We start from the raw sequence: 23,747 nt of genomic DNA, 5'->3' as shown, positions 1-23,747 counted from the left end.
TGGCATCTTGGGACAAGAAAATAACTTGAGAATACTTTAAACCGTTGCAATAAGAAAAGGAGAACTTGTGTTAAGGTTTTATTATTTTTTCATTTCAGGTCAGTGAAATTTACAGGTCTTTTATGATGACACACATACTTCAATGGATTGATAAGCCCGAGAGATTCTTCAACTTTCGCAAATTGGTACGTAGCATTACATTAACTTGATTTTAAGTGGGTGTCCTTTGCCATATTTAGTCATAACACTAACCAGAGTATCCACCGCCTCCATATCCTCTTTCCTTCCATGGGAGAAGACTCATGCTTGGAATAGAGGATGATTTACAATCAACGATCGGATTCCTAAACGTCAAAGCACGGAGATTATATCTAACCTTTTTTTTTTTTTTAATTTTATTTATGGACTTACGCGGCTGATACAGTTCGGAAAAGTAGTGGCTGGAATTTCTGAACTTGGCTATTGCCGCAAGCGAGACGTGCCAAGCTGAATTTTCGGATTTCATCCAGTTGTTCTAATTAAACAACAAAAAAAAACGTGTGAACTGTTGAAGGAAAACCGAATAAGTTCTGATGGCACGTACCTTGAGTGAACGAGCCGGCCTGTCCTCCAAGATCATAAAAATAGCGATCACCCCGTTTCAGTTTTAAAAACTGATCGGCTATGATGCACTGGAACGTTGGTCCAACCAACGCTCCCTCGGCTGCCCGCTCTGAGACTCCACCGATAAACAGGTCAATATCATCCACTGAATTGTACAAAGTTTGAAGACGTTTGACAATCTGTGAAACGGATTAGTTAAATCTTTAAAGCGCCTTTAATTTTTTCTTTTAAACAATCGATAGTTACGTACTACGTTGGGAATCGTATCACAAAGGTCGTCGAAATTATTGGCTCGTTTAAGTCCGCATAATTCCCGGTAAGAGTTGTAACCACGTAGACCTGCTCAGGGGATACGCTGTTAACACCACACATTCTAAAAAAAATCTATTAGGCTATTTTATACCGTGATCACGTCCACGTTGAATATTGAGTGATACCAAATCCAAACCAAAACGTTGGGCAGGATGATCTTCGAACAAGTGATTTGTTAGCTATACCGTGAAAAAACAATTTTTTGTAAGGACGAAAACTGAACGAACAATTTTGCGATAGAGTAAAATACCTCTTCTGAGAAAGAATTGTCCATATTTTGAATAGGTACAGTAGCCAAGGAAATGAGGAATTTGTCCAAGTTACCAGGCTTATAGACCTCCTGTGTTTTGAAAAAATGCTGGCGCAGAATTTTGTCTCCTGCCTCCTTTTGTCTCTGCTGATTAAACAGACTAGAAAGACAATCAAACCAAAATTTTAGAAATTACATTTATCACCCAGAATGAAGTAAAAAAATGGAAATAAACGAATAACATACTTGTAATTTCCTTGGACGAGCGAATGACCAAACCGGAAAGCGGCACCGACGAATTCATTCACGATGCTAGGAAGGACGTTTCCATCGTAATCTCTGCTAAAGCCACGCTGTAGTGGCAACAAACCAAGCTGTTGCATTTTAGAACGACCAATAACGATAGGCAACCACTCGTTGTAAGTGATGTGTTGCGCTTGCGCAATCAGAATGCGCCGGGCCTCCTGATAGAGACGCTCATCATCCCAAGATGGATTCAAACTTGCGAGCTCTGTTGCAAGTCGATTGTGTTCACGCAAGAAAACAGTTTGAGAAACCGCCATTTTAGGTGTCACACTTGATCGACCGTCCCCTATACCAATTCAACATTTTTTTTATAAATCATTCAGTAATAATTAAAGAAATGTGCATATCTGGCACCTGCAGCGAAGCATTTGATATCAGCCGGTGGATTTATTCCAGACACTTCTCTGGCTAGACTACACGGTCTTCCAAGAGGGTTTTCACCGGGTGGTAGTAAAGCTGACTCGTGATCACTCCTTGGAGAATTAATTTTTAGTTTTCCTTTTTCTTTGGTCCGCAATTCATCTGCAGTTTTATCGTCAGAGCCGTACACAAGTGACAGATCCAAGAAATGGGTGTTATCGTTCAGCTGAAAAATGGACACAATCAAATTTCCAAAGATAAGTTTTATGTTAAAATAGAACCAAACTGGTTGTTTTGTGTTGACTTACCTGTTCTCGATAGCCTAGTCTGCAATCTAATTTAGGGGCTGTGCTAGAACGGACGAAATCCATGCAAGTTTGACCAAACTGCGAGAAAAACGGGTCGTCAGCTGGAATCGAAATGGGCAGGCATTCAGGATGGAGTTCAGCCGGCCTCATCGCTTTCCCGTCACTCGTACAGCATGTAGCAGCTTGAAAAGGATAAAAAAACTAAGCGATTTAAATTCAAGTAAAATAAATTCAACCTTACTTGTAGTTGGCGTCGATACAAGATCGCTGTAAGACAGGTAAGATACAGAACAAACGAAATTAGGCATTGTTTTTTTTTTTTAACGTGTTTTTGTTACTGACTGGTCTAAGAATTGTCCCATTTGCATAGTCCAAGAAGCTGTAGAATCACTGGGGGAGTTTTCGTCGTGAACCACGGAAATCGACACTAAACGAGGACTTTTAAAAAAATGGTTAAAGACGTTAGATTCATAAACCACATTCCACGAACCTTCAAATTAATCTTAAGAGAAACGCTTGTCATGATTGAACTGTAAAACTAAAAAACATTGAACATACGTATATCATTTTATGCTTACCTGGGAAGCTCGCGACCCTGTTGCCAGTTTTTAGCCTTTCGTGGCGTTGAAATACCTTTAAAATTGAGTTAACATGACGAAGAGCTAGAAGCAAATAGATTTGGATATTTAACTGATATTACCTTCAGCATAATCTGGAGAGAGAAGACGCTGATATTGGGTTTTCGATTGGCCCCAAATGGGGTTCCTCACGTTGTTACACGAACCGTCCAGCTTTCGGAACGGAGAGCGGAGAGTCTTTTCATCACAGACTGGATTAACGGGGCATGTGTTGGCCAAGCTCGTGTCTTTCAGGTTGACTTGGGAAATAGTACTGTCTATTTGATCCGACTCAATTGCGGTACCAAAACTAAAAATTTGGTTTGTTACACATTTGAATTTAGATAATATCTGAACAAGTGATGGATGCAAACCTTTGAATGAGTTCCTTGGCAGCAAAACTAGCGACTAATGCACCACGACTGATTTTCATCGATTCAGGTGTTGTGCGAGAGAAAAAGGAATGTGCGGCACTAGACGATCCCGGTCTAATTGTAATTTTATTCTCGTTCAGACACGTTTCCGTGTTAGTCAAACAGGTACTCAGTGTCTGACTCGCCTTTATGGCGTTTTCAATCCTCTTTGTATCTATGCTGAACGGGACTTTCTCGCGCTTAGGAACATTCAAAATAGGTGCCCCATTACCTGTCCGTTTACAGATTTAGTTTTAGTTCACCAACTTATTTGAATTGGAACAATACCATTAGAGGGAAGATCGGGACAGCAGGTGCCTGGATTTCCGTCTGTCAATTTACAACCTGTGTTGGGCGTAACAACAACAAGATCGTACCAAACAGCGCAATCTTTGGGTGGTCGACACTGTGACGGATAACCGCCTACATTAGGGCACGATTTGTAATTGCCATAAGAATTAGTCTGTTTTGCCGGGCCGTACGCAGTCACGCAAAGCAGCAAGCTCATCGTGACTACTCCAATCACCCATTTCGACGTCATGTTAATTCTTCTAAAATCAAAATAATTACTATTGTTGTTTGGGAAATAAATAACTACGTGAAAAAAAAATAAGTAAATCAATAGAAACTTACCCTTAAAAAAAACACGTTAATAATCAGACTAAGGTCGAGAACGTTCGTTCCGGATCGGTTGTCCCGTTCCATCTGGGCCAAGTCAACACTACGACTTAAATAAATTCATAGACAGTTGTCTGTTGGAGTTTTGCTTTTCCTGTCAGTAGGCCGCAAACCGAGATTTACTTACCATCAGACATCCCGTCAGGTTTCTTATTTCCTTTCATTATTGCACCGCTTTTTATTGATTAGAACTGGCTAAAGGAAATGGCGGTCAAACTTGTCTCAAATTTAGCTTCCGATTTAGCAAGTAAAGATTTTTTAAAATTTAGACGCATTGGTTTCCTTCTCGTTTTGGTCGTTTTAATCTATTTGCAATTGAAGTATCTAAAATACTATGACCGCAGATGAAATCATGCAACGTTAAAGTGCCTCTAAAATCACATTTCAGAACCGCAGTCTTAATTCTAAACATAGCAAATGAAATGAAGAATTCAAACCAAACGTTAGAGTTTTGATATGATCAATGTATCGCTTTCTTGCAATTTTGCCATAAGCCAGAAATCCTTAAGTTCCCACTTTTGCCTTCGGTGATGTGTAACATTAGCGGCACTGTGGCCCTTGAGGGGCTCTGCATTTATAAAGAAACTATAAAAACACTGTCTGGTAAATACGCAAATTTTGGTGCCCCTTCCTTTTTACATTTACCTCGTTTTCATTTTCTCTTCCATACCCAGCTCAACAGTGTCCTGTCTCTTGTTCTACAGCATTTATACATTTGGTTACTCTCACTCTAAATTTTTGGGCGTTCAGTTGGCAATTGGCATGTGTCTGTCAGTGTTGCAAGGTTCGTTGCTATCGCTAGTGTCCCCAATTTTTTATTGCGACTTCAACAAAGCATTGTGAAACGCAAAACACACTCAACAGGTAACTGCATACTACAGATAAACCATTATGCATTGTCCTTGAGCTCGTGCTAATATAAAACCACATAGTTAAATACGCCATTCGAAAGCCTTAAAGCATTACATTTATTTGCAAACAATTTTCTAGTTGCAAAAATTAAGACCCTTTTTTTCCCTATCATCCATTCTCCTGATTTTCTTTCCATTCATTTATCATGGCATTAACCGTTCACAGTTGAGCAGTCTAACGAGCAATTCATGCATTTAATTAACGTACTATTTGTTTCCTCAATGAGTGAACCACGTTTATTATTATCCTTATCCACGCATTATTTATTAACTCCCACGATGCAAATAACTTTAGTATTAAATAAAAAAATGCGTCACTAGTATCAGTTGTAAACAAATTTATATGGCTTGGATATTCTTGTAACTTTTTAAGATCTTTTGTAGGGTTTTTCGCGACTTTCTTGCCACGGGAGGAGACTCACGCGAGGAATGGACGACGAGTCGCAATCCACGATTTTATTTCTAAATGAATAATTTTGTTAGTCGATTTTGCACAAAATGCTTAAATTCCAACACTTACACGATGGATTCTAATCTGAAGACCAACGGCTGCGTGTACAGAACGAAGCTGTTGTCACAGATGAGCCGTGCAAAACTGATTTTTCTTATTTCATTGAGTTGTTCTGCAGTAATAAACAATGAAATAACTTGAATATTGAATTTTTCCAAAACTGTTAATGCATACCTTCAGTAAAAGAGCCTGGCTGTCCCCCAAGGTCGTAGAAGAAGCGATCACCACGTTTTAGCCTCAAGAATTGGTCGGCTACGATGCACTGGAACGTGGGGCCTAGCAATGCACCTTCAGCTTTATCTTCTGACACTCCACCGATGTAGAGGTCGATATCGTCCACCGAGTCGTACAACAATTCAAAGCGCTCAACAATCTAAGAAAACAGAATATTTTCAATTTGTTTTTTTGCTTAAATTCTAGGTCGATGGGAATACCGCAGGAGAAATTAAATCGAGAAGATCGTTGAAATTCTTCGCGCGTTGTAGGCCACAAATCGTACGAAAAGCATTATAGCCAGGTAAACCTTATCAAGTTCAAACAGAACTATTTAAGAAACATTAAATGCAATTTTCTGTTTAATGTATACCATGATCGCGTCCTCTTTGAAGATTGAGAGACACCAAGTCCAAACCGAAGCCTTTGCCTTCTTCTTCGAACAAGTGATGCGTAATCTTAAACAGGAATAGCGAACCCGTTAATAACAGCCAAACAGGTAAGAAATATAGCATGTAATGATGATAACCTCTTTGCTGAAGTAATTATCGAAATCCTGTCCTGGTTGTGTGGCCAAACCTGTCAGAAATTGATCGAGATTTCCGGGCTTGTAGACCTCTTGTACTTTTGAAAAGTGTTGACGTAGCAAAATGTGCTTTTCCTTCCTTCTCTGCCGGTTGAATAGACTAGTAACAAAAAAAAATCAAATTATCAACAATTTCAACTTTGTTTCTAAAAGGTGGAGCCTTACTCTTGCTTTCCTTGGATAAGGGTGTGGCCGAATCGGAACGCGGCGGATGCAAATTCGTTCAAGACGCCAGGATTCAAGTTTTTATAGTACTCTTCGCTGAACCCGTGTTGCAGAGGCAATAGACCTAGTTCTTGCATTTTCGTCCGGCCAATAACAATAGGTAGCCATTCGTTGTAGGTGATGTGCTGCATTTGAGCAATCAGGATGCGCCTTGATTCCTGAAAGAGCCGCTCATCATCCCACGATGGATTCAAATAGGCAAGTTCAGCCGCAAGTCTGTTGTGTTCACGCAGGAAGACTGTATGCGTCACAGCCAAATTAGGACTTTGATTCGATCGTGTATCACCTGCCCGGTAAAATTGATTTTATGTTACGGTCCTCGTTTCCCTAAAAATAACGCTCACCTGATTTGAAGCATCTCACGTCATCAGGCGGGTCTAAACCAGACACGTCTTTGGATAACGTACAATTCGTATCGGCCGAGTCGTCCGATGGCAATAAATCCAAGCCTTGATGACCTTTCTGTGGAGTTGACTTCAACGTGCCGTTTTGGAACGTTCGAACCGCAGCGGACTGTTTCTCATCCGAGCCGTAAACATTCGATTGATCTAAAAAGTGCGTGTTTCCGTTCATCTAGAAAATAGAACAATCATTTAAATTGGTCTGGCGTCTTACAGAAGTAATGATTCCGATCAATTTTACCTGCTCACCGTGACCTAGTCTACAATCCGATCTGGGTGCTGGAATGGAACGGACGAAGCTCATGCAATGCTGGCTGAATTTGGAGTAAAATGGATCATCTTCTGGGATTTCAATCGGTAAACATACAGGATGTTGTAGCTCCGTGTCGCGCAATAATTTTCCTTCTTCTGTGCAGCACTGGATGCTCATCGAATTATCTAACGACGAAAATGTTGGTTTACATCAAACAATTTTCCATCCTACTGAAAATGAAATACTCATGCGGAAAAATGAGGTGAACGCCAAGTCGTGTGCGAGAAATTGTCCATATTGCATAACCCAAGTGGTTTCAGCTTCACTGGGAGTGTTTTTATCCAAAACCACAGAAATAGATACCAAACGGGGACTGCAATAGAAATAAGGAACATCATTAATACCATTAATTAACGAAATTACAACGGGATCATGGTTTTGTAGAAGTTTTAATTTTCAAGAACCCGGAAGTGATTAAACTGTGCGGTTTCCAATGTCTTACCTAGGGAGTTCGCTGCCGTTTTGAGCCCGTCGCGGTAGCCACACACCTTTTCAATTAATTTGTTTTGTTTTTATTTATTTACCTGTATATTTAATAATAAATTCTGGATTTTCCACAGAGTCTTTACCATCCGCGTAAGCTGGGACTAAGATGCGCTGATATTGGGTCCGTGACTTGCCCCAGGACGCGTGTTTAATGTTATTACACGATCCATCCAACGTGCGGAAAGGAGAATGGATGGTTGTCTCGTCACACATCGATTCGGGGTAACACGTATCTGATAATATCGTATCTTTTAAATGGAATTGTGTCAGTCCAAAGCCAGCCTCGTCTGGAGTCAATTGAAATCTATGAAATTCAAATTCGAATATTATTGTTTTTCTTTGACTGTAATTCACCTGGACAACATCATTACCTTTTCCCGAGTTCTCTAGTGGTCTCAATGCTGGTCAAAGCACCACGACAGAACTCTTGTGATTCGGTTTTTGATTGGAAGAACAGCGAATGCGTGTACTGGGAAGACTTGGGTCGCACCGTCACTTTGCTAGCGGTGAGGTGTTTCTCTATCTCATCCATTAACCTCAACTGAAATCGACCTGCGTGGGCAGCTGCGTTCACCGAGTAAATATCGATACACTGGTGCTCGCACTTGACGTTTTTCTTGGTTTTCTTGATAGGCTCGCCATTTCCTGTAGAACAAAAAAGGATATAGCAACAACAACTTAACACAAATGCCAAAGAGTTTGCACACCGTTGTAAGGAATATCAGGACAGCAGATGCCTGGATCTCCATCCTCCATGGTGCAAGCAGATCCTGGAGTACTAAGAGCCACTTCGTACCACACCGAGCAATCTATAGCTGGGCGACATTGTGAATGATACCCTCCGACTTTCGGACAATAGTAAGAATACTTCCCGCCGTATTTCTTTGGACCTTCAGGAGAAGCTGCTCCACTAGGTGACGCTAATTTATAAGAACCCTTTGATGATGTATATTCAGAGTAATAAGAGTTTCCGATAGGTTCAAGGAAAGGCGTTGTCGAATAAACCGGTACGGGAGCTTCAGTGCCTTCCGGTGCATGTGTTGATTCTTGCTGGACGTCAGGAGTTTTTGAACGGTCACTGGATTTGGTTGGCTCTGTTTCGAATCCTGTTTGGTATTGCGGATTGAATGGCAGTTGAAACTCAAAGCCCAGTCCTGAAGGATCGTATTTAACTATGCTTTCTTCGAATCCTGGGAAATCCACATGGCTTGGATTCCGATTTAACAAGGCTGGTCGGCGGATGGAATATTGACGTCTCATTTTCTTGCCGGACCCTTTTGGCCTTTCAGCACCGTTAGCGATCACTGCGTGTAGTAAAACCAACACGACAACCCCAACTGTCCAGTGCGACATCTTCACTTCTAGTATGTGTCGAAAATGAGCGGGAAAAAAAGAATGGTAGTTAAGTAAATGTACTTGAATTTGTGCTTGCGTGTGAACAATTTTCGTTGAACCACTGAGTTCACTTTTACACTGAATTATTTGAATATTTTTAATGCTGTCATTATAGAGTAACAGTATTTAAATCCCCTACTGACCTAAGTGAGGACTTTCTGTTGGTCAATCTATCGAGCGAAACTCTTAAGATGTTACAGTTTTGACGACGCCTGATCAAGTGAGCCCTGCCGTGGTCCCGCTTCCTCCTCTTGTATTTATATACGGTCACACGGGAAAGTTTTTCCCGAACGCGAGGTTTGACTAATATGCCGTTTTCGATATCTTTTAACAGTGGAAGCCAGACTAGAAAGAAAATTCTCTGTTTTCCCTTATTCTTTTGTTTATGCAGCACGTCTCGCAAAATGAAAACACTGTACTGAGAAGAAGCTATTCAAAGTGTGGAATTGTGCTTAGTCAGTGCCGGATTCAAATCGTGCCGCCAAACTTTCGCATTGGACTTTGCAATCGATGATCAAAAGACTACCAACGCATTGAATAATAATCTACACGAATCGAGAAAATTGACTACAGTGACATCGTACGGAATTCAGGTAACCCCGCTACGCCATTAAGACAATTAACGTGAAACCGGGTATTATTGGTAATTAGGTTTATCAGTATTACTCAACACCAAGAACGGTTCGTCTTCATTCCCAGACTCTCTACAGGGAAGAAATTTAGATACGGTAAATTTCTGTCGATGAAAGTTTAGGAAAATTGTAGAACGAGGAGGCCTAAGTCGTAAAAGAAATATGCGGAAACCGAGTCATACTAACGAATTTTCCAACAACTGTTTCTATTTTAACTGTAAAAAAAAAACTGGATGCTAATTTAGCAAATGTTTTCCCATGTCTCGGTTTTGCCTCGATAAAGGAAATTGAAAAAAAAAAAAAAAACGTTCACCACAATTTGTATCAATTTACTGCAACAGAAAATTCTTTAAGAACTAGGTTAATAGTCTTGGAATATAGAACCAAAAAAATCACTGTACAATACAACCTAATTTCTTTTGTACGCCAATGAGCCAAACGTTCTGCACACTTGGTAACCGAGTCTTGTATAACGTGGAAGATTCGGCCTTACATTGCTCAATTTAGCCAGTCAAGAATTTTCATCTTTCTCTAACGATTGTCTGGCGGTCTGTTAAAAGCGCGTTTTAAAAATGATATTGTTACTCGGAGAAAGAAAACATGCAACCACTTTCCATGCTATAGAAATCAGTCATTGTTTAGTGGTGTATACAGGCTATTTGATTTGCTTTTATTGTGTTTAGAAAGTGCTACATTTAGAATTCGCCTACTATATTGCCCTCTTCATCCTACACCTCACAACGTTAAATCTGGATTGCAATAATTTTCTAATTTTGTTTTTTAAAATTTAGATTTAGACTCTAGTTCTCTCATTTCTAAATGGCTTCAAAGAGGACTTTCAATTAACTCCTTAATAACTTAATAAATTCATTATTACATTGTTTTCAACTCTGGGTAAGTACCTTTTTATTAGTTAGACTTGTACATTTGAATACGATAATTAGAAAAGTTAGATGCATTCTTTGATCAATAAAAACTCTTATTTCAAACATTAAATTTAATTTTTTTTGTATGGAGCATCGTAAGGTCTTGTGTAAGGTTTCTCGTAACCCTCTTGCCATGGATGTAGATTCACACGGGGAATGGCCAAAGAATCACAGTCCACAATCCGGTTCCTGGGTGGAATCAATAAAGTAGTTAATATTCCTCAAAAATTATTCAAAAGAACTAATCAACAGTTACGTGGCAGATTCCAATTTGAATACTAGCGGTTGAGTGTCAAGAACGTGACTGTTGTCGCAAATCAAACGAGCAAAACTGGTTTGCCGAATTTCGTACAGTTGTTCTGCATTTTTAAACAATTTAAATGAATGACACATTCTTAATTATTTTGTCTTGTTCGATACCTTCAGTGAATGAGCCGGGCTGTCCCCCAAGATCATAGAAGAAACGATCTCCTTTCTTGAGCCTCAAAAACTGATCAGCTACGATGCACTGGAAAGTAGGCCCCAGCAAAGCTCCTTCGGCCTTTCTTTCGGACACTCCTCCGATGAACAGGTCGATATCATCAACAGAGTCATAGAGGAGCTCAAAGCGCTCAAGAATCTGGTGAGTAAATCGTAATTATTTCTATGCCCTTAATAGTAAATTGTAAGTACGTACTGCTGGAGAAATCACATCAAGCAAATCGCGAAAATGTTGAGCACGAGGAAGACCGCAAAGAGCACGGTAAGCATTGTAGCCAGGAAGACCTAAACAAAAGAAATTTCATTCGTATTTTAAATACTGTTTTATGCACAATTTTTCTTTTGCCATTGATTGAAAACAGATATTTTATACCGTGGTCACGACCGCGTTGAAGGTTGAGAGCTACCAGATCCATACCGAAGCCCTTCCCGTGTTCTTCGAACAGGTGGTTAGTAATCTAAGGCAAAAAACAAAATAAAAGTGATGAACTGTTCAGTTTTTTAATGAACGTGTATACCTCTTCGGTGAAATAATTGTCGAAATCTTGTCCTGGTTGAGTAGCCAAACCAATCAGAAATTTGTCAAGGTTGCCTGGCGTGTATATCACCTGTGATTTGAAAAAATGTTCGCGTAGCAGTATGTGCGCCTCCTTTTTCCTTCTGTGATTGATCAGACTGAAAAGAAATTTCGAGTCATCAGCCAAAGGCAAGTGAAGGTATTTCTTTAGCATTAAAAACAGTGACGTGTAATTGAACTTACTCTTGTTTTCCTTGAATAAGGGTGTGACCGAAACGGAAAGCGGCGGCACCAAATTCGTTCAAAATGGTTGGGTTGATACTATCATCGTAATCATCGCTGAAACCATGTTGCAATGGCAACAAACCAAGCTCTTGCATCTTCGGCACGCCGATCACGATAGGCAGCCATTCATTGTAAGTGATGTGCTGCGTTTGAGCAACCAAGATGCGTCTAGCCTCCTGGTAGAGTCGTTCGTCATCCCAAAACGGATTCAAATAGGCAAGTTCTGTCACAAGCCTGTTATGTTCTCGCATGAAGATGGTGTGTGTCACGGCCAAATTCGGGTGTTCATTCGATCGTGCATCACCTGCGAAAATTTGATTAGTTAAAATGAGTAAAGTCAATTATTAGGCAGTTTCTCACCTGCTTTGAAGCACTTGATGTGTTTCGGTGCCTCTACACCAGAAACTGCTTTGGGTAAGGTGCAATTCATTTCGGGATCGTTGTCGGGTGGAAGTAAATCTAATTCGTGATGGCCCTTTTGAGGCGTCACTTTTAAAGCGCCGTTTTCAAATGTCCGTAATGCAGCAGCCTCCGTGTCATCCGATCCGTACACGTTGGAATTGTCCAAGAAGTGGGTCAACTGATTCATCTTTTAAAAAAAAAGTACTCGTTTCAACTCAAACTTAAAACACAAAGTAGGTTGGATCCGTCGTAACAGTCAAAATCACTGACAAAAAAAATAATTTAAAACCCATTCACATTCGACAATATCCATTTGAACTCAAAGGAAATGTAGGACAATTGCCATGAGGGGATGTTGAAGCTAACACATGTTTTCCCAATTTAGTCAATTAAGGGTAACATATGGTGTTGAAAACTATTGCAGTAACGGTGGTTTTTACGACTCACCTGCTCTCCGTGACCGAAACTGCAATCGAATCTGGGTGCCGGAGTGGAACGGACGAAACTCATGCAACGTTGGCCAAACTTTGCGAAAAACGGATCGTCGCTTGGGATCTCGATAGCAAAACATTCTGGATGCAAGAACTCTGTATTGTTCAATAATTTTCCTTCCTCTGTGCAGCACTGGATTCCCATGCCATTGGCGGCTAAGTAAAGAAGTCAGTGTTTTTGTTTTTTTAATATTTTAAGAAGTAATTGCTGTTAATAATTCTCAATCATACTCATGCGGAAGACGGGCGTCGAGGTTAAATCGTGGTCCACGAATTGGCCGTACTGCATGACCCATGTGGTATCCATCTCGTGAGGGGCATCAACATCCAAAACCACAGAAATTGACACCAGACGGGGACTACGTAAATGCAAAGGTACAATAAACTGTGATTTTACGTGGATTAAATTTTACGGTACGTTGCACAGTAATGTAACGACTGTTAACTATTGTAATGCACTGTGTTCCGCTATAAAGAATTGCATGTAATTAATTTTTTGACGTTACCTGGGAAGTTCGCCACCGTTTTGAGCTCGTCTTGGCAACCACACACCTGACAATAATAATTGTTTTATTATTATTTTTTAGTTTATGCCCTACATGTTTGTAGCGTTTAAACAGGTGTTACCGTCAGCGTAAGCTGGCACAAGAGCACGTTGAAACTGCGTGCGTGATCTGCCCCAGGAGGGGCGTTTAATGTTGTTGCATGAGCCGTCCAGCATCCGAAATGGAGAACGGATAGTTTTTTGATCGCAGGTCGGGTCTGATGGACAGGTGTCTGACAAAATTGTATCCCTAAGATTGAAGTGGGTCAATCCAAACCCAGCCTCTTCTGGAGTCAATTCAAACCTGGAGGGTGAAAACAAACAGATGGAGATTGTAATGATGCATTTCAGTTTTAGGTCACGATAAAACAGGTAAAATCTACCTTTTGCCAAGTTCAATGACAGTCTCCACACCAGTGAGTGCTCCCCGACTGAGTTGCCGAGATTCAGCTGTTGTTTGGAAGAAAAGCAAATGCGTGGATTGCGACGAACTTGGCCTGACGATGATGTTATTGGCACGCAATAGCTTTTCCGTCTCGTCCATCAATCTTATCTGAAATCGACCAGCACGGGCAGCTGCGTTCACAGAATAAAGATCAATACATTTCTTCTCCACTTTCACGGTTTTCCTGGCCTGTTTGAGCGCTACACCGTCACGAGCTATACAGTAAAAACACAAGATAAGTACATAAGTTTTACTTTCTTTTCTTTTCCTTAAAAAAAATGTGAATTTGCATACCATTGTAGGGAAGATCAGGGCAACAAATTCCCGAATATCCATCAGGAAGTTTGCAAGATGTACCCGGAGTAGAAGCCACGATATCGTACCAAATAGCGCAATCTTTGGGTGGCCGACATTCCGATTCGTAGCCTCCAACTTTCGGACAATAGTAAGGATATTTGTCATCGTACTTGCTTGGATTTTCGGGATAAGGAGCTGCTCCTGCTGTGTAGGGTTTCTCGGGTTTGTAAGACGGTTTTTCCTCGGTGTAGCCAGGATAATAAGGAGGTTTGTCAGCATCGCGGTAAGGCAATCTAGGTGGGACACCCGGTTTTAGCGGTTCAGGCCCATGCGATACGTGGTACGATGCCTTTGGCTGGGCATAAGGAGCTGGTTTGTTTGACACGGGGGATTTGCTTTGCTCGGGGTGGTAGCCTGGCCGAAAATGGTAGTGAAAACTTTCTGGTTTCGGAATTTCAAAACCAAGTCCGGAAGTGTCGTATTGAACGGGATCGTCATCTTTCCTGAAGAAGTCCAGCGGAGGGCTGGGATTCCGGTTCGATGAGGGAGGTCTGCGGAAATGATACTGGCGTTCAGTTCGGACACCTTCTTTACTAGCTTCTGTTTGCGTCTCCTCAGTTTCATTGGCTATCACAGTAAGCAGCAGGCCCATCAGGAAAGCTCCAGCAATCACCCACCGTGAAAACATCTTCAATCTAGAATTTTTTGAGCGAAAAACAGTGGTTTCATTTCAAAAGATTGGCAAAAGAAATAACTGATTCAAATTCAGCTTTGGGCCTGAACATGTGTGGCATCAATTTATCGGGTTTGGGCTGCTGTACAATAAAAACTTCTAACGGGAGTAACATCTGAGAGTTGGATCGAATTTCACCGGTGAGAAAATTGACTAATAACCTAAATAACCACAGGCCCAACTCAAAGGCGTCACGCAGGAGTGACGCACAAAAATAAAGTTAAGTGTCTCTAATATAACACTGCTGTGTTTTCAGTTACGGTTGATAGATGACAAGTGTGGTAGACAACGGAGAAAGCTGACGGCCCATTTGAAGCGGCCCCCAAAAAAATAGTCAAGTACATCGCAGTGTAATCAGAGGTATTCAGTTACTGGCATTTCATTTAAGTATTTAATCCATTCACCACCGTGGCCGAAATAATGTCATCACGTACCAATCGTAAACAGTCAAGCGGGAATCAATTGGTTGGAAAATAACAGAAAATAACAGTCGTTTCGAATGAAAGTTCCATTCAACCGATACGCCATTTAGAAGGTAACTTTCATGGCCAATTGAAACGCTTGGGTGTGTTTCGATTCAAAATATTGATAGTGTCGTAAGGCACAAAGAAAGTCAGATAACAAGCAAAACAAAAACAACAAATGGCGTGTCAGCGATCAAAGGAATTTCAGATTATTGCATAAAGGCATTTGATACACGCAGGGCGATTTCGTCAGTGATAGTGATTAGTTTCGCACTTTCACTTGCGAAGATCTAGACAATCGGCTCAGCACGACTAGGGTAGATTATCGTGATGGCGAAATAAAAAAAACCCAAAGTGAACGAAATCCTACCTTTGAATGAAGCTTGTGTAGACGGTGTTTTGGAAAGGTACGTTTTTATGTTTCGCCCGCTGTTTGCAAACGACTGTAAGAGCAACACTGCGTGATGTGTTCCAGTTTCCACGACGTCTGACCAAGTGAGCTCTGTCATGAACATGCTCCCCTCTCTTGTATTTATAGAGGGCTCAAGTTAGCTGAGCGGCTAGCAAGAAACAGGAGAGAGGAGACAGTACCTTTTCAACAGGTGCGCTGTTTCGTGAGTTTCTTTATGGGGCGACAACTGTTGATGGAATCGAACGCAACATAAGCCTGATTGCATCCGATAGGCTGTGACCAGTCCAGACTCAATGGTCCTATTGAACTATTAAAGACAGCACATTGCAGAACGTGAGTTAATCGATAACAAGTCTCCATAAAATTGCCAATTCTTAGTCAATTTGTTACGATTCAGAAAAATAATGCATGAAAATTCGACTCCATAATGGTAATTCAGTATTTTCTATACAGTTAAATTAGTGGACAATCCTGGCTAAGTCCACGTTATTCGGTAACCATTTTTGGGTCCATCTTTAGTGGTCCTGTCTGTTACGAAAAGCAATTAAGTTTCCCTGAAAGTGGACCGTGCTTTTGAAATGACGAATATGTTTGTTCACTGTCTTTATGTTTTACTAAATAGATTTGGGTTGTCGGTGATTCATTGGTGAGAGCTTGCTCAAACACAAAAGTAAGACGACAGTAAAAATAGTTTTATGTAAAAACCACCGACGTTGCAAAAGGCAAAGCTGATGGCTTTCAAGCAACCTAATCGTAGCGTGAAATTGAAATATCAGGCGAAATAACGGCCGTTTTTCTTTCGTTTTTGCTGAAAGAGTGTATACTGTGTTCCGTTAACCTCGTTCAAAAGAAAACTGTCACGTGTCAAAAAATTGTTTCTTAATTCATATAGTATGTGATATTTTAAGTAAATTCAATTCAGATTTTCAGTTAAGATTTATGCCGTAGTTCTGAGATAATTGATCACGCAAGGCAATGTTGCAATCCGAAGAAGAAATCCGGCATCAGAATGAGTTCACGTTGCTTTCTCATGGAGAAAGGTATCCAGTTCAATCATCAACATCCCTTCAGCTGACGGAATGACGGTATGTTCAATTTCATTTCTCACCTAATTAATTTCAAAAAATTTAAAAAATTCCCCTATCTGTTGTTATTTTTTTTTCCACCATTCAACCTGTAATTTAAATGAACACTATACAAGAAATTCTATTTAACTTTCTCCATCGTATCATTGGTGATTTAAATTAGCTGAAAATGATTCCAACATGAGAAAGCGCACCCATCGATTCTTCTTCTTTCGTGTCTTAGACCCCCCCTTTTAAAATTGGCGGTTGTGATGTAAAAGAAAAAAAAAAACAGGGCGTGGACCCCAACTCATTCACGGTCAAAAAGAGAAAACGCCATATCGATGAAAGAGAACTTCGTTATTCTTTTTTTCAACCTTTTCTCTGAGGTGGCCAAGTGGCGGACAGACGGTTGTTCTTCTACCTACGCGTGTGGGAAAAAGAAAGAAAAAAACATCAGGCACGATTTCAATCTCTTTTTCAAATTCGTCTTCAACAAAGACAAAACTGCGTCACGCGATTTTCGTGCCTGACAATAGAAAATGAGCTCATTTGTCTTGCGATACTGATTTCCAGATGTTTTGCCCGGTTCCACCTCTGTGCCTTTTCTGATGGACAAAGAAGACGCTCTGCATTTTCCTAAAAGATAGTCGACCTTGTGTAATATTCCTTTTTTTAGATATCCGAAATTGCGCAAACGAAATTATCCGACTACCCCGGGATTTTACATGTAAACAATTGCCGCCAAAGTGACGTCTTCCAGCGACATTTTATTTTATCAAATGCTATTGACCAATTCCCAATGTCAATTCTTTAAAAATGTACACAAAGAGAACCGTCGGTTGAATCTAACGTCAGTAATCTTTTACGTAAAAGAATTTTGTTCAGGTCGTGATTCATAAATTAGACGTTCTCTTCGAGGATTTCTCTTGACACGTACAAACACAACAAATCGTCCGTCGAGCTGCGTTATAATTAGCAAACCAAAAGAATTGAACGTCGGCAGGGGAGCGCCAAAACGTTACTTGCCTTAAGCTGTTCGAGGATTGAATCCATACAAAACTTTATTTGAAGAAAACGACAGACAAAAACGAAAGTAGGAAAGGTGTCGTCTCCACAGTCACGCCGCATGTACGGTTAGCTTTTGTTGCTGATTGATCCCTATCTCCAATACGTGAGCGCAAGCCAAAAGTCCGTTTATTATTAACGCTCCTTGTAAGTAGGTTAAACGGCGGGGAAAGTCAAAAAGGACATTTTTCAGAATTATTTTGAAGTAAAACGTAGCGGAACGCGCCAAACTGTGGTTGCCTTTTTCCCGTTTTTTTTTGGTTTTTTTTTACTGCTAAGCCATTGTCAATTGAGGTGCGGTTTGCCTGCCTATCCCCCCACAAGCGCGGGCGTTCAAACTATTTGTTTATTAAAGGCGGACGACGAAAATTCATTTTATTGAACTGAACATTGTGTTTTGCATTGCAACAGAAGAATGCTTTATAATGGAAAAATCGCCATGCAAGTGGATTGCTTCATATTTGAACCAAAATAGCAAACCGAAATTAACCAAAATATTTTACACCTTTCACTAAAATCAGTCAGCCACGTAGACGCTAATGGCGAGGAAGAGTTTAACGTGTATCCCAGAGCAATGCCTTAGGCATCAGGTATGTTGTTACAAATCAAGTCTAGCTATTCATCTCGACCTAGAATAGGGCATTTTCTTGTGGGCGGATCAGTCAATGAACAATCGCAACTCATTTGCAAAGATTTCTTTTCACGATCTTCAGATTGCCACGCTTGTGCAATGAAGAAGAAAACCGATAATAGAAGACTGACAATTACATCATTCAGTCACGGCACGTCGAACCACAAAAGTGAGAGACTGAGGTATGATAAACCATCAGGTCGTTAACAAAAGTAAAAGTTCTTGGTCAGTTCTACACTCCCAACTGAATGTGTATCGATTTTGGCAGAATTCTCCAGTGAAGCGACACCATCACGCGGACATGATCAGTGGGCTTTTACACTTTTAGACAGGACTGTAAATAATGGAAGAAATAATTTAATAACACGTCAAACGAGGCAGAAAGCCATTGTTCAGAAGTTTGAAGGTTGCCATTGTAAAGCGTAAAATTTCTTTAGCTTATCGTTCCAAATACGTTAGGTTATTTGCTTAAATCGGTGTCTAGTAAAAGAAGTAAAGGTAGTCAGTAATTGTTGGACAAACCAGCGGTGGTGTATTCCGCTTTTTTGTCATCGATTGGGACAAAGCTTAATGAGCCGTTGCAGTAATATATTGCGAAGAAAATCAGCAAATATTGCATCCAGTACATAAAAGAGATTTCCCTCTATGTACAATTGCACTTCAACCGTGACTTGTCGGCCCATTAGATTCCTTCTTTTCTATTAAAAAAAATTATTGTAGCGGAAAGTAGGCCACAAGTGGTAATAGATGTCGGCTATTTGTATTTCGAGCTGTATCATGTCTTCAGGTCATACTCCACCCAGCATTAAAGAACGGTGGTACGTGTGGACAGCTTTACATTATTCGTTATGACACAAGACCTTTGTTGAAGCAACACCAAAGTTCGCGAGTTCAGTACAGGTAAGCACGCATGTTCTTTCTTATCGTGCTGCACAACGATGTACACATTCCCTTTTCGGTAAAATCCTAACGTATAGAAAGCAAAAAGGGAGTTTCACTTTTCGACATCTTCACAGGTCGTAACAGTTTCTACCATGAAATTTGATCCTTTTCGTAACCTAGTCATGTCACTACGTCATGCAGTGAGCTAAAGGCAACATATTATGAGCATTCATTTTTCTTACATTATACATTTTTGACATAGATGTTGTTTCTTTAAATACGCATAAGACTTCTTTATGAATGAGACAACATTGATTTAATGTCACGAAATTGTTTTGCCAAAATGTACAAATTTAATTGTTCTACGTGAACATAAAGCAAACGATTATCTTGTAAGATTGAAACAAAATTCAAAATCCATTTTCATCTTTCGCCACACAACACTTTTTTGTTTACGTGTTAAATCATCTACCATGTAAAACAGCTCATACTTTTCACTTAGAAAGCAAAACAACACGACTGGAAACCTTTTTCCAAAAAAATGTTTAATTAAATTACCGTATTTGCCACGTTTGCAGATTGTTATAACATTTTACAACGTCTAGCTTGATGTAAGGGTACCGGTTGAATTTTCACCTCAATTTCCCAACCTAAGAGTTGATTGAACATTCTTTAATAATTATTATGTAATATTTCTTTTTGGTTGCGTTTTGGTTACAAGAACATGTTAGTTACTAATAGGTTCCACTGGCTCCACCCAGTAAAAGCCATCTCTGGAGTGACAACACAATGAAAATGCGTGCAGACTAAACATAACCTCCGACGCGATCAATCTACTGGGTAAGGAATCATTAAGCAAAACGTTAAAAAACGTACGTCGTTTTTAATTTTTAATTTGAAGTCTTAGTTGCTTTGTTTCAAAGCCGTACAAAACGGGAAAAAACAGCTTCGTCCAATCAATATTTTACCATGAATCATTTAAAAAACCTTAGCGAACGCGTAATGTGTCCATTTGACCCTGTGCACGTGGTAGAAAGACGGTAAGCTTATTCCTTTTTGTAATTAAAATAGCTAATGCTGACCAATTCAATGGCTATTATAATATGGTGAATATTGAATGTAGGAGATTTCAAGCCCATCTCATCAAATGTAAACGAGTAAGAAATTTTCCAAAAAGTGTACTCATTATTACATTAAGCATAACAATTTGTCCAATTTCAACAGAATCTTCCCAAAAACCATGACTTTGTACAGTGCCCATATTGGCATTTGCACTATGTCCGAAGGAGTGAAATGAATGACCATTTTGAATCCTGTGAGCATAAGCTAGAAAAAGAGGCAAATAAGAAAATCTGGGATGGTCAGTTACCATAATTTATACCAGGCTTATATGTATCATAATTGTTTCCTTACTGCTTGTAGCTGAAACTCAGCCAAAGTTCTTCCAGCCAAAACTCATGTTTAATGAAGTGCTTCCAGCCCCCGAACTAGAGAACTGGGATGATATAACTCAGACTGCACCACATTTCTCAGCAGATATCATGCGTGCCAAAGCTAATTACATGACGTAGTCTCATGACAAACATTTTTCTTAAAATGTGTTCTAACATATTTGTCTACAGTGTTCCGCAGGGATTGACTAAATCTAAGCGCAAGGACTTCCGGGATAGAGAACGTGAACGCCTGCGGGAAAAAGAATTTGTGTAAGATGTGATAGATATTTTAAAAAATGATAGTAATAAATTTTAAAACTTCGTTTGCAAACTAATCTTAGAAATGATCCGAAAATGGTTGAGGTAAAAGGAGAAAAAAAGAAGGACCTAGTGGAACCTGAAGCACAGCCGCCCCCAAGAAAGCCAATAGGTCATTTATGGTTTCAGTTAATCTTCTGATGAGAACGAATGGTCAGGTTGTACTTTGCATTCCGGGTTTTTATACAATTTTGTAGAGAATCCAGTACAGCGTCTTGGACGAATTGCGGCAAAATTCCCAACACAGAAAGGCCCGGAAGAAAAATCCAATGAAACTTTCTCTTCAATCGCGTATTCAAATCGACGGAATGAAACCGGAAATACTCCTGTTATTGGAAGAGGAAGGGGACTTTTAGGTGAGCTTAATTAGTTTCCAAATTCAATGAATATTGATTTATGTTCTTTTACAAGGTTGGAGCCATGTAGCAGAACCAGAACGGGCATATCGCTTTAGCTCAGACGATTTCCCTAAACTGTAGAAAGCCGAAGCCCGCCACAAAATTTTTTTTTTTTTTTGCAGTTTATTGTTGCAATAACTCAGAAATTTGGGGACCCAATAAATAGAACTTTTGATCGAAATGACTCAAACATATAATTATATTTTGCGAGCGAATGGGATCAAGATCTGAACTTTGGTATTTTGTAAAGCTAGTAGTAGGCTCTTGGTAACTTGGTATGAATCAGCGTTGAAAATCAATGTAAACTTCTTTTTTACAAAATTCTTGTACGGGTATTACGATGAAACAAAACGGAAGGCAACTGCGCAAACAGCAAACCCGCAAAAGCAATGCAAATGAATATTGAATATGCAAAAAGAAAACGGCCAAACGCGATTTCATGGACAAAAAGTTCGGCAACGGCGCAGAAGTAAAAAAAAATGCAGACGAACTAAATGTCAGATCAGTTTTCATCAGACCACGTGCGGTTAACTAAGGAGTAGACAACTAAGGTGTAGACTCACATTTGGTTAAGATGGGAAAGCCTAAAAACAGTAAAAATCGTAAAACAGCAAACGCTGACGTGTCAGATAATGAAGATTATGAAGATACAATTGATCCTTCCGCTTCAGACTTTATATACGATGCCGTTGATGAGCACTACGAAAACGAAGAACGCGAAGCTGGCGAAAAATTGGCCAAGTTGATGAAAAAACCTAAAAGATACACACAGGTAAACCTCCCTGACATTACTCATATTACTTTGAATTCTAGAAAGTTTTTGCTATAGGAAGAAGTTTTGGGGGTGGCATCATCCTCTGATGAAGATGAAACATTGAAACGATCAAGAAAGAAGAAGTTGAAGAAAGCATATTTAAATGCAGAACCATTGCCTCCCTTGGACAGTGAACTTGAGGAGGATAAGGAAGCAGCTGATGAAGAGGATAACTTAGAATGGGGCAAAAAAAGATCAGCATACTATAATGCTGACTATGTAGATGAAGAATGGGATGGTAATTCATTATATTAAAAAATAATATTTTGTTTTCTTCATATTATCTAAAATTTAGATGCAAATGAGTCTGATGCTGAAGTAGCACAGCTAGAAGAGCAGGAAGCTCTTGCCATTCAGCAGAGACTGACACAACAGCTGGAAGAAGATGACTTTGGTTTAGATTTCATCACACACCTAAAAGTAATGAATTACTCTGGTGTGAGAAAATTTACATTCTAATGAAACATGTTTGTGTATCAGGCAGCTGATAAAGCCAAAGAACACATTTCTGTTCAAGAAGAAAAAATTGACCTTAATCTTTCCCATTTATCCAAACGAGAAAAAATTAAACTTTTGACAGAAGAGTCTCCAGAATTGATGGAACTTGTTGAAGATTTCAAATGTAATTTTCTAATTTGACTTAAATGATTATGATTTAATGTTTTCAAGCATTTTTTTATTTTCTAGGTCAGATGACAGAACTGAAAAACAACATAGAGCCTATTTTAGAGTTGGTGACAAAAGGAATACTACCTCCAAGTCCGGGAGTGGAATATGTTAAGGCCAAGTATCACCTTATCCTCAAGTAATTCATATTTGCATTTTTTATTTTACCATTTTTCCTAACTCGTGCTATTTTCTCTTTCAGTTACTGTACACAAATCGGATATTATTTTGTGCTGAAATCTAAAAGAATATCAGTGCAGAATCATCCCGTTGTTAAGCGCCTGGTTCAATTCCGTAGTTTGCTACATCAACTGGAAAATGGGGGCTCAAATCTGCAACCAGAGATTGATAGTCTGTTGGCTAAGATTAAACAAAAGGAAAAAATCGCCACTGAAGACTTCGTCCGCACCGTCATCCCACCCAGAAAGAAACTACGCATTTTATCAAGTCGTGCTCAGGAGCAAGTAGTTACGGTAAGCAAGCAAAAAGAAAAGGTTACCGACACCAAAAGGAAAAAAAGCACTCCTTTGACTCGGGACGAAGAAAATGCATTAGATTTTTACAAAGCGGTCCGTAAGCCAAAGAAAGATTCTGAAGAGGAAGATGTTACCAGCGACGAAGAACCAAACCTTAATTTGTCTGCTGGTGCTGATTCGGCCAACAATGTCGCAGAAGAAGAAGAGGAAGTCGGTAAGCGTGGAATCAACTATCAGATTGCCAAGAACAAGGGTTTGACACCCCATCGGTCCAAAGAACAGCGAAATCCTCGTGTTAAGCACCGTATGAAGTTCCGGAAAGCAAAAATTCGAAGGAAGGGCCAAATTCGCGAACCGCGTAAAGAGCTTACAAAATATGGCGGTGAGATCTCGGGTATTAAAGCTACCGTCATCCGTAGTGTTAAGCTCAAGTAAATCTCCCAATACATATCGACACATACACAATTAAATGATGGCAGTT

The 23,747-nt window shown here is 39.8% G+C and overlaps 4 protein-coding genes and 1 long non-coding RNA gene across 8 annotated transcripts; 3 read left to right on the top strand and 2 right to left on the bottom strand.

The window, feature by feature from the left end:
- Positions 1-65: 65 nt before the first annotated feature.
- Positions 66-3,945, bottom strand: LOC116924008 (peroxidase). Of its 2 annotated transcripts, none has more exons than XM_032930534.2 (16): positions 3,803-3,945; positions 3,458-3,720; positions 3,131-3,401; positions 2,840-3,066; positions 2,718-2,772; positions 2,482-2,577; positions 2,381-2,406; positions 2,140-2,321; positions 1,826-2,057; positions 1,412-1,757; positions 1,166-1,325; positions 1,007-1,094; positions 854-942; positions 584-782; positions 412-514; positions 66-344 (listed from the first exon to the last, which is right to left on the bottom strand). In XM_032930534.2, exons 2-16 carry the CDS (start codon positions 3,708-3,710, stop codon positions 248-250), a joined length of 2,424 nt encoding a protein of 807 aa, XP_032786425.2. In that variant the 5' UTR covers positions 3,711-3,720; positions 3,803-3,945; the 3' UTR covers positions 66-247. The 2 variants fall into 2 exon arrangements, with proteins under 2 accessions (XP_032786425.2, XP_045029344.1); XM_045173409.1 differs by having other exon boundaries at positions 3,458-3,717; positions 3,803-3,881.
- A 111-nt stretch (positions 3,946-4,056) lies between these two features.
- Positions 4,057-10,288, top strand: LOC116924020. 3 transcript variants are annotated; one of them, XR_006646528.1, is made up of 10 exons: positions 4,057-4,711; positions 5,143-5,786; positions 5,878-5,981; positions 6,222-6,586; positions 6,649-6,848; positions 6,911-7,051; positions 7,111-8,407; positions 8,471-9,185; positions 9,280-9,481; positions 9,540-10,288. It is a non-coding gene; the product is annotated as an uncharacterized LOC116924020 (long non-coding RNA). The 3 variants fall into 3 exon arrangements; XR_006646530.1 differs by lacking the exon at positions 9,540-10,288 and having other exon boundaries at positions 8,471-8,891; positions 9,004-9,185; positions 9,280-9,442; XR_006646529.1 differs by lacking the exon at positions 9,540-10,288 and having other exon boundaries at positions 4,087-4,450; positions 4,522-4,711; positions 9,280-9,442.
- Positions 10,289-10,409: 121 nt separating this feature from the next.
- Positions 10,410-15,629, bottom strand: LOC116924004 (peroxidase). The gene is made up of 15 exons (XM_032930531.2): positions 15,475-15,629; positions 13,905-14,602; positions 13,549-13,825; positions 13,249-13,469; positions 13,128-13,173; positions 12,853-12,980; positions 12,578-12,777; positions 12,089-12,317; positions 11,687-12,032; positions 11,445-11,601; positions 11,300-11,384; positions 11,123-11,211; positions 10,867-11,065; positions 10,703-10,805; positions 10,410-10,635 (listed from the first exon to the last, which is right to left on the bottom strand). Exons 2-15 carry the CDS (start codon positions 14,593-14,595, stop codon positions 10,518-10,520), a joined length of 2,889 nt encoding a protein of 962 aa, XP_032786422.2. The 5' UTR covers positions 14,596-14,602; positions 15,475-15,629; the 3' UTR covers positions 10,410-10,517.
- Positions 15,630-19,852: 4,223 nt separating this feature from the next.
- Positions 19,853-21,491, top strand: LOC116924016 (gametocyte-specific factor 1 homolog). The gene is made up of 9 exons (XM_032930557.2): positions 19,853-20,001; positions 20,063-20,201; positions 20,285-20,318; positions 20,386-20,521; positions 20,584-20,728; positions 20,784-20,864; positions 20,936-21,024; positions 21,110-21,268; positions 21,324-21,491. Exons 2-9 carry the CDS (start codon positions 20,131-20,133, stop codon positions 21,389-21,391), a joined length of 783 nt encoding a protein of 260 aa, XP_032786448.2. The 5' UTR covers positions 19,853-20,001; positions 20,063-20,130; the 3' UTR covers positions 21,392-21,491.
- A 307-nt stretch (positions 21,492-21,798) lies between these two features.
- On the top strand, positions 21,799-23,736 carry LOC116924012 (something about silencing protein 10). The gene is made up of 6 exons (XM_032930552.2): positions 21,799-22,082; positions 22,140-22,362; positions 22,420-22,544; positions 22,605-22,746; positions 22,812-22,929; positions 22,993-23,736. The coding sequence occupies exons 1-6, from the start codon at positions 21,885-21,887 to the stop codon at positions 23,699-23,701; spliced, it is 1,515 nt and encodes a 504-aa protein (XP_032786443.2). The 5' UTR covers positions 21,799-21,884; the 3' UTR covers positions 23,702-23,736.
- Positions 23,737-23,747: the final 11 nt, after the last annotated feature.

This window comes from Daphnia magna, linkage group LG5, assembly GCF_020631705.1.
Source record: "Daphnia magna isolate NIES linkage group LG5, ASM2063170v1.1, whole genome shotgun sequence".
Classification (NCBI taxonomy): Eukaryota; Metazoa; Arthropoda; class Branchiopoda; order Diplostraca; family Daphniidae; genus Daphnia; species Daphnia magna.
Note: the sequence above shows the minus strand (reverse complement) of the source record. Positions and strands in the feature narration are given on the sequence as shown.

Excerpts from the sequence above, each read along its gene's own strand:
- LOC116924008 (XM_032930534.2), bottom strand. The coding sequence starts at position 3,710 with ATGACGTCGAAATGGGTGATTGGAGTAGTCACGATGAGCTTGCTGCTT. Across the intron at positions 1,095-1,165 it reads ACAATTCTTTCTCAGAAGAG|CTAACAAATCACTTGTTCGA; the intron begins GTATTTTACTCT and ends TTCACGGTATAG. Across the intron at positions 345-411 it reads TTCCGAACTGTATCAGCCGC|GAATCCGATCGTTGATTGTA; the intron begins GTAAGTCCATAA and ends TTTGACGTTTAG.
- LOC116924004 (XM_032930531.2), bottom strand. The coding sequence starts at position 14,595 with ATGTTTTCACGGTGGGTGATTGCTGGAGCTTTCCTGATGGGCCTGCTG. Across the intron at positions 13,826-13,904 it reads CCCTGATCTTCCCTACAATG|CTCGTGACGGTGTAGCGCTC; the intron begins GTATGCAAATTC and ends TTTACTGTATAG. Across the intron at positions 11,066-11,122 it reads TTGATGTGATTTCTCCAGCA|ATTCTTGAGCGCTTTGAGCT; the intron begins GTACGTACTTAC and ends TTTACTCACCAG.
- LOC116924016 (XM_032930557.2), top strand. The coding sequence starts at position 20,131 with ATGAATCATTTAAAAAACCTTAGCGAACGCGTAATGTGTCCATTTGAC. Across the intron at positions 20,202-20,284 it reads GTGCACGTGGTAGAAAGACG|GAGATTTCAAGCCCATCTCA; the intron begins GTAAGCTTATTC and ends TATTGAATGTAG. Across the intron at positions 20,522-20,583 it reads AAATAAGAAAATCTGGGATG|CTGAAACTCAGCCAAAGTTC; the intron begins GTCAGTTACCAT and ends TACTGCTTGTAG.
- LOC116924012 (XM_032930552.2), top strand. The coding sequence starts at position 21,885 with ATGGGAAAGCCTAAAAACAGTAAAAATCGTAAAACAGCAAACGCTGAC. Across the intron at positions 22,363-22,419 it reads TGTAGATGAAGAATGGGATG|ATGCAAATGAGTCTGATGCT; the intron begins GTAATTCATTAT and ends TCTAAAATTTAG. Across the intron at positions 22,545-22,604 it reads ATTTCATCACACACCTAAAA|GCAGCTGATAAAGCCAAAGA; the intron begins GTAATGAATTAC and ends TTTGTGTATCAG.